Source organism: Triturus cristatus, chromosome 7 (assembly GCF_964204655.1).
Source record: "Triturus cristatus chromosome 7, aTriCri1.1, whole genome shotgun sequence".
Taxonomy (NCBI): domain Eukaryota; kingdom Metazoa; phylum Chordata; class Amphibia; order Caudata; family Salamandridae; genus Triturus; species Triturus cristatus.
Genome location: NC_140590.1, coordinates 719,792,074 through 719,804,445, shown reverse-complemented (window position 1 = coordinate 719,804,445; position 12,372 = coordinate 719,792,074). Strand labels below are relative to the sequence as shown.

Below are 12,372 nucleotides of genomic sequence, written 5' to 3'. Positions count from 1 at the left end.
TAGGGGGTGGCATAGGAGTACGTTGTCAGATTGAGCATCGCACGCAGCAGGGCTGCCCACTGTGGCCAGTTCTTTTTGCAATAGCTATGAATCATCTGGCCCGAACGCTTTGTACAGGCCAGTCTTATCAAGAGGTACTGGCTGACAATCATTCCCTGTATTTGTCACTCTGTGTGAATGACCTCTAGATTTACTTTCAGGTAGGGGGAACGCTCAGATGTTGTGGGGGGCGCAATGCACCTGGCACATATGGCTGCTTCTTAGGTCTTCGTGTGAGCTGGGACAAATCAAACACATTCCTGATTCACGTCACGAAAACACAGGCCTCTATGCCAGAGGTAGGACCAGATCTCTGCTGGGAGCCATGCTCATGCCTCTATCTAGGTGTCCGTATCTATCACACAGTGGCCCAGACACTGAAGGGTAACCTGCGACCGGCCCTATCTGCCCTTCGATCCTCTATCACCTTCTGGCTGACTTTTCTGCTGTCTGTGGCAGGCAGGGTGGCACTCTCAAAGATGGTATTTCTTCCCCGCCTTTTATATTACTTCGCAGGACTCCTGACAAAGCTCCCAAAAGTCATCTTTTGTGAGATGGACAGCCTGCTATTCCACCTTATCTGCGGAATGGTTCACAAGTGACTAATGCAGACTACGATCAAACTTCCCACCGATAGCAGAGGACTATCGGTCCCCGACTTGGAGAGTTACTACCTTGCAGCAGTATTAAAGGGGACTGCGTATTGAAAACGTAAATGGGGAGGGCGGGGGAATGCATGCCAACGAAAGGTGCGCCTTGTGCCAAATCGAGTCTTCCTCCTGACCCTGCTATTTTTCCCACATGCTTATACCGGCCCCAAGGGCACTACCTCTTACTAAGCAAACTGAGCTTCGCATGGTTCAAGGGGGTGCAAAGAACACAGACAAAAGTCCCATACATGAAGAATCTTCCCATGGTGATACTCTTACACATCCCGTACGAGGGAAATGAATCCGGGTTACAGGATCAGGGCAATGCAATATTCGGGCATTGATACAAAGATAGTACAATACAGGATTTTGAGGATATTGCTGAGGAATGAGACGTACAACTTTCTGCTCTACAGGGTGGTGGTAGCACACATATGTTTAGTATGGGGGTGCGGATGGCCAGGAACCATCGGAATGTAAAGGGCTAGACAATCTTTATTATCTCTAGCCAATCCAAAGTGATTACCCTCCTTTACACAGCACTGACAGCCTAGACTCTGAGTGTGCTCACTGACTTGCGGAATCGGTGGTCACAGGACATGGATCCTGCCCTTATAAGAAAAGTGCTGCAGGACATCCCAAGTTATATACATTGCATATCCTGCAATGCTTGCTTCAGGCTTATCCAATCATTTTACATCAACAGGATGTACTTGACACCCAAACATATTAATCTTAATGTCCTATGAACACATACAGCAACCCCCGCTAGCAAGTGCTAGGGGCAGACCTTTATCATGTGGTATGGGGCTTTGCGACCTTCACCTCATGCTGGAACTCAGTGATGCTGTACATTAACGCTGCCTCATGTCGCAACATAGGCCGTTCATCAATGACCTGCCTATTGAGCCTCTACCCTAAATCAAAGCGAACGTGGTCCTGTCAAGATTCGCTGACCTAGCCTTGGTACTTGCTACACGTCATAGTAACTTCTTTTGGAAATCTCCTACAGGAACAATGATCCGGTGGTTAAAGAAAAAATTATCCAGGTGGGCCACCAGTGAAGGTGCGCTCCTCAGAATTGAGGCACAAAAAGGATTGCGTAGCCCTGACCACTCATCTGCATGGGACACAATACTCCACAATTGCCCCCGTATAGACTATGAAGGCAAAGTGATCCTGGTAGCTGACGATGGCTCTGCAGTGACGGTTAGCTGAAGACGTCCCAGACACTAAGTTGCTGTGATTCCTAGCACCCGATAGAGATATCCTGACATGAACATTGTCTCCCCTGCAGCCCTTCTGCTCAACTCCATGATACCCTCACTACCGCTGTACTGTCTGACACCCCCTCCCATACCCTAAGGCTTTAAGTCCCCAGTTACATTCTCCAAGTTCCCTTCACCCTGGCAAGCGGATTTGCTTCCGTCCAGCTCTTAACTGCAGTTACCTAGGAGTCACGATTGGGCCCGCAAGACACACTCGACTACTTACATTTGCAAGTTACTATATAGCGGTCTTAATGGAATGTACTTTGAATTTGGGGGTTCGACTGTCGGTATAATGCTAAGTGCTCGGAGTGCTGCATTATAGTCCTGATGTCTTAACTCTGTATAGTAGTGATGTTAATAAAAAAGCTTTTTTTTGTTTGATTTTTTTTTTTTAAAGGACATTCTCTTATTATGGGCAACCTTCAATTCTGATATATGATAGACGCCAAAGACGCACACAGTCGCTAGGAAAACTCTACAGCTACTTATCGGAACTGGGATGTGGTCCAGATTTTCCCCCTGTGCTTTTAAGCCCAAATTGCTAGTTGCATAAGAACCTCTGGATTATCAGAACATCTCAATCACAATCTCTGTAATTAATTCAAAACTTCGGGGAAAGCTTTACAGATGGCCACTCAGCCAGTAACTTCCCGCATGACTGAATTAACCGTACTAACATGGAATGTCCGAGGGCTGCTTAACAAACTAAAGGGAGGGCCCATTCTCAGATAGGCCAAACGTTATGGAGCTGATATCCTTCTCCTGCAGGAGACTCACCTTTTGGGTAATAAGGCCCCATGCCTGGCCTGGTTTGGGTATCAACAGGTGTATCATGCAGGAATTACCAGGGGTTCTCGGGGAAACAGCCATTCTGATTCACCGCCGTGTTCCATACCTTCACATTAAACACTGGGTAGATCCTGGAGGCCGATATCCCTTTAGACGGGTACACTCTATGGGGAACCACTTAACTTGGACAGCATCTATGCGCCCCCACCTCTGGGGAAAACATTTGTTGACAACATCACTCGCCGGTGGGAAGAGCTTCCAGCGGGTCTCCAGTGGGAAGAGCTTCCAGAGGGTCTATCTCTTCTGGGAGGAGACTGGAACGACACTATGGCGCCTCTTGATAGTAGCCGTGGTGCCAGTTTAGGTTCTACAGCCCCGTCTTCTAAACTGTCGTTGCTTACTGGTATGTTGGGATGGGCAGATTTATGGCGAGAATACCACCCCGCTGAGACAGGCTACACATATATGTCCATGGTCCATGGCTCCATGTCCCATCTAGACTATTCATTTGCACCACGTATCACTATCCATAGGTTTTCACAGGTCTCCCACCTCTCCAGCGGGATGTCAGATCATTCCCCGGTCAGGGCGACACTCCACTTGCACGTACAGAAGCCCCCCTTTCGGTGGCGAATGTCCCCATGGCACCTCCGAGATCCTGACTATCAAGAGTGCCTGACTGACGCACTTCAAGAGTATCTTACCTTAAAGACTGACTCCGCTCCAACCAAGGAGGCTCTATGAGAGGCATGTAGGGCTACACTCCGTGGAGTGGACATTAGCTACAGGACAAATGACAACCGTAAGCCCAGAGGATGGAGCTGGAAGAGCAATGCACGTTGCTCGAGGCGCATAACACATCGGACCCGGGTCCTACCCTTTTTCGTAATCTCTCTCTCACGCAACAACGGCTACACCAACACCTTATAGACGAGGCCAAGGATATATGGCTGGCATCCCAGCACCAAATATACCAGTGTGGGGACAAATCAAGTAAAATGCTACATCGACTCTGTCAGGCAGGTAACAACCCAGCCGTGGTCCCAACCATTAGAGGTAGTGATGGGGTTTTACATTCATCCCCCGCAGCGGTGGTTACCGAGTTTGCACACTACTTCACCACACTATACACACAGAGGGAACAACTTTCGGTGGACCTCATAGCAGAATTCCTTTGCGACATTCACCCCATACCCCCCCCCCCCCCCTCTCCCGGAGATTGACCGATCAAATGCGAGATCAACTGGATTCCCCCATTACGGTGGATGACTTGACAGCGGCGCTATCGGCAATGCGGCCCGACCGGGCCCCTGGTCCCAACGGGTTCCCCATGCAATTTCTTCGCTCCCAGATGTCTACGTTGGGTCCCCATATGTTAGAGATATAGGTAAGGCCTTTGACTCCTTGAGTTGGGAGTACCTATTCCAGCTTTTGAAGGCAAGTAATTTTGGCCCGTGCTTTCTGGCATAAGTACACCTGCTGTATACTAACCCTATGGCTTCGGTCCGTGTTGCCGGTCAGTGTTCTTCCCCCTTGGCAGTGGCATACGTCAGGGTTGCCCTCTATCTCCGCTCCTATTCGGCTTGGCAGTAGAACCACTGGCGATATGGATTCGCCGCAATCCGGTGCTCCGGGGTTTCGACTGGCCCAACTCTCAGCCAGATCGTATAGCACTATATGCTGACAATGTTTTATTTTTCATGACCGACCCATAGATATCGGGCCTGCACATCTTACAGATTCTTAGTCTTTGGCCAGACCACCGGCCTTCATACCAACCTTTCCAAATCTGTGTTATTCCCAGTCTGCGGGCAGCAGGGTTGAGGTACACGAGCATCTCAGCTTAGACATGCTACGATGGCTTCCAATATCTGGGGGGATATGTTTCTCCCTGCCCCTAGACGACCTGGATGGAAAATATCAATCCCCTTCCTGTTCGGTTCCGGGATGAAAACTCCATATGGTCTTCCCTACCTCTCTCATTGTATGGACTTTCGGCGATTTTTAAGATGGTTTCTCTCCCCAGGGTGCTCTATCGACTCCAAAACTTTCCGTATTATATTCCGCTGTCTTGTTTCGCGTAAATAAATACCATATCAAATGGATTCCTCTGGGGGTGGAGGTGTGATAAGAGTGGCCCTGGAGACATGTATACAATCTCCATACTGCGGAAGTATTGCTGCTGCCGATGTATACTCATATTACACGGCCTCTCTCCTCCTGGTCATATACGATTGGTGGTACAGCACGCCTACGGACCCGGCGTATGCCCTAGAACGCAGTAATGGCAGGGACTTCTCTCCTACGGTTGTTATAGGGCACTCAGAACCTTGATTATCTTCCCCACGCCAGCAGAACGACGATTCGGTTGTGGAGATATATTTTCCGACAGATGGGATGGCAGGAGCGCCTGACCCAGGCTACGCTATTGTGGCAGGGTAACCACCTGCGCCAGGTGATAGCTTTGAGGGGGTTCCGCCAGTGGGATCTCATCAACATCTCCACTCTAGGAAATGTCATGCGTGGCACAACGTTAAAATCTTTCCAGCAACTCCAGGAAGAGTTCCAACTCCATAAAATCCAATTCTATAAATATCTACAGTTTCGCCACGCGCTCACCTCAGCGATCCAACACATAGATGACCTCCTCGAATTTCACCCACTGGAAGGCCGCCTCCTTATGGGGGACTTAGGTGCTCACAAAATAAGGCAGGTTTATCAAATACTGACTACACATGCCACCACGACTCTCCATAAGACTAGGAAGGCATGGCAGGATGACATCCCTGAACTGACTGATGACGATTGGGCAGAAGCTATCGCCAGTCCTAGGGGTGCTGCGTTGTCCTCTAGATACCGTCTTATTCAATTTAAATTTGTACATAAGGTATACTATACACGTCTTCGCCTTTGGAAGATGGGAGTCATAGCTTCCCCACTGTACCTACGTTGTAACAGGGAGGAGTGGTCATATTTGTCACACGGTGTGGGGCTGCCCTGCGATACAGTGCTTCTGGTGCAGGGTTCAGACTTGCCTTAAGAAGGTATTGTCATGGGATCTCCCGCTGGATCCTTGACTGTTCCTTCTTCATAACACTGACAATATAGGGGGAACCGATACAAGCAACACCTACTTTTCCTAGGGTTATAATGTAAGTTCTGTTTGCAAAGTGTATCTTACAGGTATCCCAATTTGTGTAACATGCTCTCATCCTATATGCAATTGATGTATGTCGGATATTCTCGGGTAAGGTACCTTGCAAATTCAATAACACATGTTTTTTTTTTTTTTTTTAAACGTCGGGGAAATGTTTATTCCCAGTTCGTTAAATGTGAATTTAAAATTCTTGCAACCTGTGTTCTTCTTAAGGCATTTTTGTTTAATCTGTATCCTGTATTGCTACAGAGCACAAAAACATTGGGTGCTGTAAAACCATGAAACTGAGCACTCTGCAAAGACTTTTGACAAGAACCACCCCAAGACTACTGAATCCCACTCGGATTGCGACATTGACTCTGCATTTACTAGGTGGTAGACGCCATCTTTGTTGTTCTGTTATGATAATATTCTTGGGATTATAACTTGTTAACCTTGTAGACCCATGGCCATCATTGTAACTGTTCTTTTAATCTGTGTATTTAAAATACCTACTGTCTTTAAAAACAATATCTCAGGCTGTACACCACCTACATTGAATTTTGCCTGTTTCTGAGTCTGTAGCTTTCCTTGACGCAGCTCGATCAGTTATCTGCCCTACAGCTCCTTTCCTATCTGCTCTAGTTAAACATGTTTTTTTTCTCCTGATACCTTACTTAGACTCTCTATTCAGTCTTCCTCTTTCCTTTGGCAACTTTTCCTTTCCTTTCAAAATCTTTGGATCTGAATAAACTTTCTAATTGTAGGCCGATTTCTCTGTTGCCATTTGTTTAAACAATTCGTAAACCTATTTTCTTCTTACAACTCTCATCCTTATTTCGTGATCACAATCTTCTATCACCGTTATAATGTGGATTCCTACAGGATCTATCTACTGTAACTGTTCTTTGCACTGTTTCTAATCTTCATTCATAACGCAATAAATAAGTCTCTATTCTTGTCCATGACGGTTATGCTGCTTTTGTCATGGCTCTTCTTGGTGATTATCTTTCTGGTTGCTTCTTTTAATTTTAAAGGAAGGTAGCTTCTTCTGCCCTTTACTCGCGTCATTTTGAGGTTCCACAAGGATAATTTCTTGCAACATTCTCTTCTTTGGGCCCCTTCTCTGTTTTTTCTGTACTATTACCCGATTTTCTATCATGTTTGGCCCTGGTCTTGGCTCTCACTTTGCTGATAATTCACACATGTTCTTTTCCATTTTTATTTACTGTTTCTCTTCAAGAACGTTTCTCAACCTGTCTATCTACGATTTAATCTTTTATAGCTTATCATTTTATTAAACTTAGTCCTAGTAACACAGACATCCTCTGCCTACTCAACCCTCTTCATTTATTACCCACATATTTCCATTCCTTCTGTTTAGTCTGCCTGAAATCTGGTTTTCATTTTGAACTGTTGATCGGCTTTGCTACTCAGATTGCTTTTGTGGTTAAAAACAACCCATTTCCGTCTGTCAAACATCTGTGAAATGAAACCATGTATTCTCTTTTTGCCTTTTGAAATTACTACAGTTGTTGGGGTTCTGTTGTCGTCTTTACTGTAGTGGGTATACTCTGATTCATCTCTCAGTGAAACCTTGAATTTTATATTTTGGGCCATGACTTGCCTTCTAATTTATTGACTTAAGATGTCTCATTGCTATTTAGAGACATTTTAATCATTGAACAGTTTAATTATTGTACAGTAAATATTGAACATGAAAGGTGCTGAATTTTAGCGGGCCTTTGGTGGTGCCGTACTCCGTGTAAACAGAGTTAAAGTGTAGGGGCATTTAAAGGGACATGTGGAGACTTGCGCTTTCTTGTTTGAAACTGTTGTGATTGCTTGGGCCTGGTGTTGCTCTCCCGCCTTTGATGAATTAATATGAAGAGATACTTACCTGTACCAAAGCCTTTGACCAAAGTTTTTAAAATAATGTGCTCTCTCCCTCAGATCCGCTGTCGATGGGGCCACAGAAAGCTTTGGAAACTATTGGTGCAAATCTACAGAAGCAGTACGAAAACTGGCAGCCAAGGGTAGGTCGTCCTTGTGAAAATGTTGTGTTTCTTCAGTGATCGTGCTCTCTTACCCTAACATTTGTAGGTTTCTCCTTCAGACAGCTTTCATTTGTTTTTCAATAACCGATGTGGAAACTACCAGGACTTACAGTGGACTTTGGGTCAGCCCACTGCTTACCGTTTGTTGGCTTTCTTGTCACTGTTTGCTTGCTTTTTGGGGTGGCCTTCCTTCTTCTTGAGTTTGTCCATCCACTGGAGCAGAGTTTCTTTACCTTCCTTTTGTTTGTTTGACTTGTATCCTTCCACTGCTCACATTCAGGAACTATTGCTTCACCCCACTCTGCAGCATTTACTTTTCCTATTATTCCCTCGTCTGCACCATCATTGCTTCCCTATTTCTTCCTGTTGTTGCTTTTTGGGATTTTTTTCTTGGTGTTTTTGAGTATTCAGCAGCTGCAATTTGTTGCCGAGGTGCTTCATTTTCAAAATGTGCTGTTGCAGGCAAGAGCCCTTTTGTCCGGGGTTTGAAAATAGACCCTGGAATCGCACACGCTTGTGCGTGTGCTTTTCCTTTTAGGTTCCGCTATTGGGCTTTGTGTGCATGTTTTTTTAAAACGGAGCACGCAATAGGCCAAAGGCGGGTGCATTGCTCCGCCCATGGCATATTGGTGTCTGTTACATGCACCAAAGCCCATATGTTTTCAATTATCGTGCCCAGACACGGGCGCTATAATTGAAAACACATATGGCTCGCAGTGGTGCGCGCGCACCACTCGCGGGCGTGTTTTTTTTTTTGTTTTACATTAGCGATCGCTTTCGCTGTCGCTTTTTTTTTTTTTTTTTTGCCTGCCTGACCCTGGGTACCTCTCAGATATCCGGCGATGCCACAGACCTCAGCGTGACCCTCAGGCACCGCCATTTCCGCCCTCCGCCTGCAGGTTTGTAAAGCTCCAAAGATGCCATTTCCATGCTTGCCCCTTAGCACCATGCCTTCCCTCCTCTGTGCTCCCATTTGCACCACGCCTCCTCCTGGACTGGACTCCCCTTGCTACAAGCCTCTCCTTGTTTAAAGTAGGAATGCCACGCGGATATATGCATCTACAAAAGTGTGCATGCCAATCAGCTTTGTTATACTCCGTCCTAATCGTCTTCATCCCTCTCTTACGGATGAGGAAGAGGGACAAAATGGTACCGGTTGATCAGCAGCCGTACCGTAAAATAATCTTTGACAATATTCAAGATTGGTAGGGTTTTTGAAATAACGACTGGTGAGCCACCCCATCTGCAAGGTGGAATGCTGTGCACTCCATTTGTCACCTACTAGAACCACCCCACATGCTCAACGGATGATCACAGAACAGCACTGGAACGCTTTTTTCATCCAAAATTTATTTCATCAGGTAAATTACAAAATGGGCACAGGTGACCCTTCAGGCGCTCCTGGCGTTTGGACTAAGACCACATTGTTGTGCAGGCTGCCCCGTGAATACCACCAGACCCCACAACAATAACAGACATCAAATACCACAGACTGTTGTGTGGGCGAAGACTACGTGCGGGTTTACTCCCTGTTATTTACACACTTGGCTGCGCCCGGCCCTGCGGGTTGAGTGCAGTACATCCGGGTGTCAGGGTCATGACGTAGTGGCCGGGTGGCTCACTACATCCCCCTTCCCACTTTACTCTGGGTCACTGTACCTTAGCTCACACACAAAGTCCTTCAGTGCAAGGTGCGGTCGGCACCACGCAGACTGAAGCTGGCTGACGCGTGGAGGCAGAAACGCAGACGTGGCTAGCGACAATTGCGTTAGTGGGGGTTCGCTAGGACTGTTACGGTGACTTGCCGATTCGGGCTGTAGGGGAAAGTTGGGGACCGTGAGGTGGCCCTCCTTCATCGCCAAATGTTGTGCAGCCTGCCCCGTGAATTCCACCAGACCCTACAACAATAACAGACACCAAGCACCACAAACTACTGTGCGGGTGAAGACCTCGAGCGGTCTTTCTCACTTTTATTATGCCCCGTAGGGTTGAGTACAGTACATCCGGGTGTGAGGGTCAATACACACATGTCATTATCAGGACTGAAATTGCGGTCGGCGCCAAAGGTTACGGAGTAGGGCTAAATGACTGCTGGGCTAGTGCGCATTATACAAACCTGATGATGATGAGGATCGCTTTGATTTTAACAGCGCAATTATTGACACAACGCCCGTGCTCCTCAGGTACTCTTGGCTGAAAAGAGAACTAGGTCATACTAGGCATTTCACATCTATGCCACCCAGTGGTCGCAGTATTAACAAGCATTTGCAATGCAATAGGTCTCGCATTTACGCAAGTTTAAGCTATTGGCATTGTAAATGACAATGCCTTTTATTTATGTTTTAAAAACGAAAACAAAAAAAAGGCATTGTCATTTGCAATGTCAATAGCTCAAACTCGCGTAAATGTGAGACCTATTGCATTGCAAATGCTTTTTTTTTTTGCCTGCCGCTCCAAGATTGGCATTTGCTATCGTAGAGTGGTAAACTTAAAAAATAAATCGAGGCTGCGCCATAGCATTCATGCGTTTACATCACCCTTCTCTGTCTCCGTTGTGTCATATGCTTCATGTATCATGACACACCTGCCTGAACATGTACTTTTTTTGGGCGGGGTGGGTGTGCTAATGCTGCACAGCATTGGTCCAACGCATTGTTTTTCTCTTTTTGCCGATGCTAAATAGCATCAGCAAAGTCTATAACAACCAAAAGGTGGGCCCTGTAGGCTTTGTTAATGCTTGTGAGGCATTGTTTTAAGTCTACTGATAGTCCATGGCTGCTGCTTCTTGCATGTTTGTGTGCAAAGACTCATGGAAGAGGAGGGCTTGTATGAATGTCACTCATTAGTCTTGATGATATTTTCTGTTTCTGTAGTAAACACAATGCATTGACTTGTCTCCAGTTGTAAGTGTTTCTTAGTTCATGCAAAAACAGTTATGTTGTTTCCTCTCCATTGTTTTGAAATTCTTTTTCTTAATAATAGTTGTCTTTGGCTCTTGCATTCTGCGAAAAAAGTTTTTTATTCATTCTCTCCCTGTTCCCTTATCTTTGAGAGCTGGTGATTAAATCTTTTTTTAAATTACCTTCCCGGGTCCCGCGCCACCTCAGCTCCTGGCCGGGTCTTGCGTTTTCTGCTGCTCTCCTGAACAGGAAGCAGCCACAGGGAGCCTCCCTCCCCTAAGCCAATCACAGCGCTGCAATGGCAGCACTGTGATACGTGGGGATGGCGCCCAGCCAGGTTCCTATGGGGAGGCCATTTTCTCTATGTAGGCTGCATGCAGCTTACATAGAGAAAAGGGAGAGTTTGCATGACTGGTTTGGCCGGCCCCAGAGGGCCGACCAAACAGTCGGGGCACACAGCATTGGGCAAGTCACTTCTCCCGACCCGCCCGCCCCCAACCAGGCATACCCTTCTGCTTTCTCGCAGTACGAGGAGCAGAAACATAAAATGATAGTTTACCGTTTTATGTTTCTGCTTCTCGCACTGTGAAAAAGCAGTGGGGCAACGCACCTCCACCCTAATGGAGAAGCCCAGACAGACAGACACTCACACTCACACTCACATTCACAATCACACTCACTCTCACACAATCACTCTCTCTCTCACACACACACACACACACACACACACACACACACACACAACACCCTCTCTCTCACATTCTCTCTCTCGCTCTCTCGCTGCAGTCTGGCTTCCTGCATGTGCAAATGTTCTTATTACGTCCCTGCAGTCTCAGCTAAATTAGAAAAAGTATTCCTCCCGGCATTCTTTAAACTAATTTTTTCTTCCAGAAATTGTAGTTAAAAGCAGTGAATTTGCTGCGCTTGCACGTTTTGTGACTTAGTTGCAAAGGGAGGCAGGAGGGTTAAAGGCGCAGCTGCAGTAGGGCCGAAGGTCTTAGCTGGTTTATATGAGGAGGTGCTTTGAGGATGCTGTAGTATTGTATTGCAATATTTCAATAGTGCTTAATACCCCTGTGTGGGGAGCTGAATCGCGTGTCTACATGGGAGCGTTCTACACCTCGTATGTGTGGTTGGAAGGGTGTTGTCTTTTTTTTGATCTTTTGTGGGAAGCGTTTTCATGTCGTGTGAGAACCACTGAGGTGCGGTGATAGGACGCAGCACTTAGCAGTTTTATGGATAAAGAAGCAATAAAGTTTATTTAAGCAAAAGGTAAGTAAATAAAACAATTATAACATACCACAATTTCTTAAAGTGTGAAAATGTATACAAGACAAGAAGTCATCGTTAGCATTTACGACGTGACATAAATGAATGCGTCTTATGTGGCTCAGGCAGTCGCCTCATTCTCATATGAAATAAGTAAGGCCCAGGACACTGGAGTGAAATAAGTAAGTCCGGGGGTCACTCGTGCAGATGGCGTGTTCCTCTCTCCACCTAATCTTTCAGCTGGGTACAGATGCTCTGTAG

The 12,372-nt window shown here is 46.4% G+C and overlaps 1 protein-coding gene across 2 annotated transcripts in view; it reads left to right on the top strand.

Annotated features, from left to right (window-relative positions):
• The window catches only part of RPTOR (regulatory associated protein of MTOR complex 1), a 1,825,560-nt gene that overhangs the window by 390,000 nt on the left and 1,423,188 nt on the right, over positions 1 to 12,372 (top strand). For both annotated transcript variants that reach the window (XM_085617419.1, XM_085617418.1), the window contains exon 3: positions 7,839 to 7,921. In XM_085617419.1, the coding sequence (XP_085473545.1) occupies positions 7,839 to 7,921 (83 nt within the window). The remainder of the gene's footprint in view (positions 1 to 7,838; positions 7,922 to 12,372) is intronic.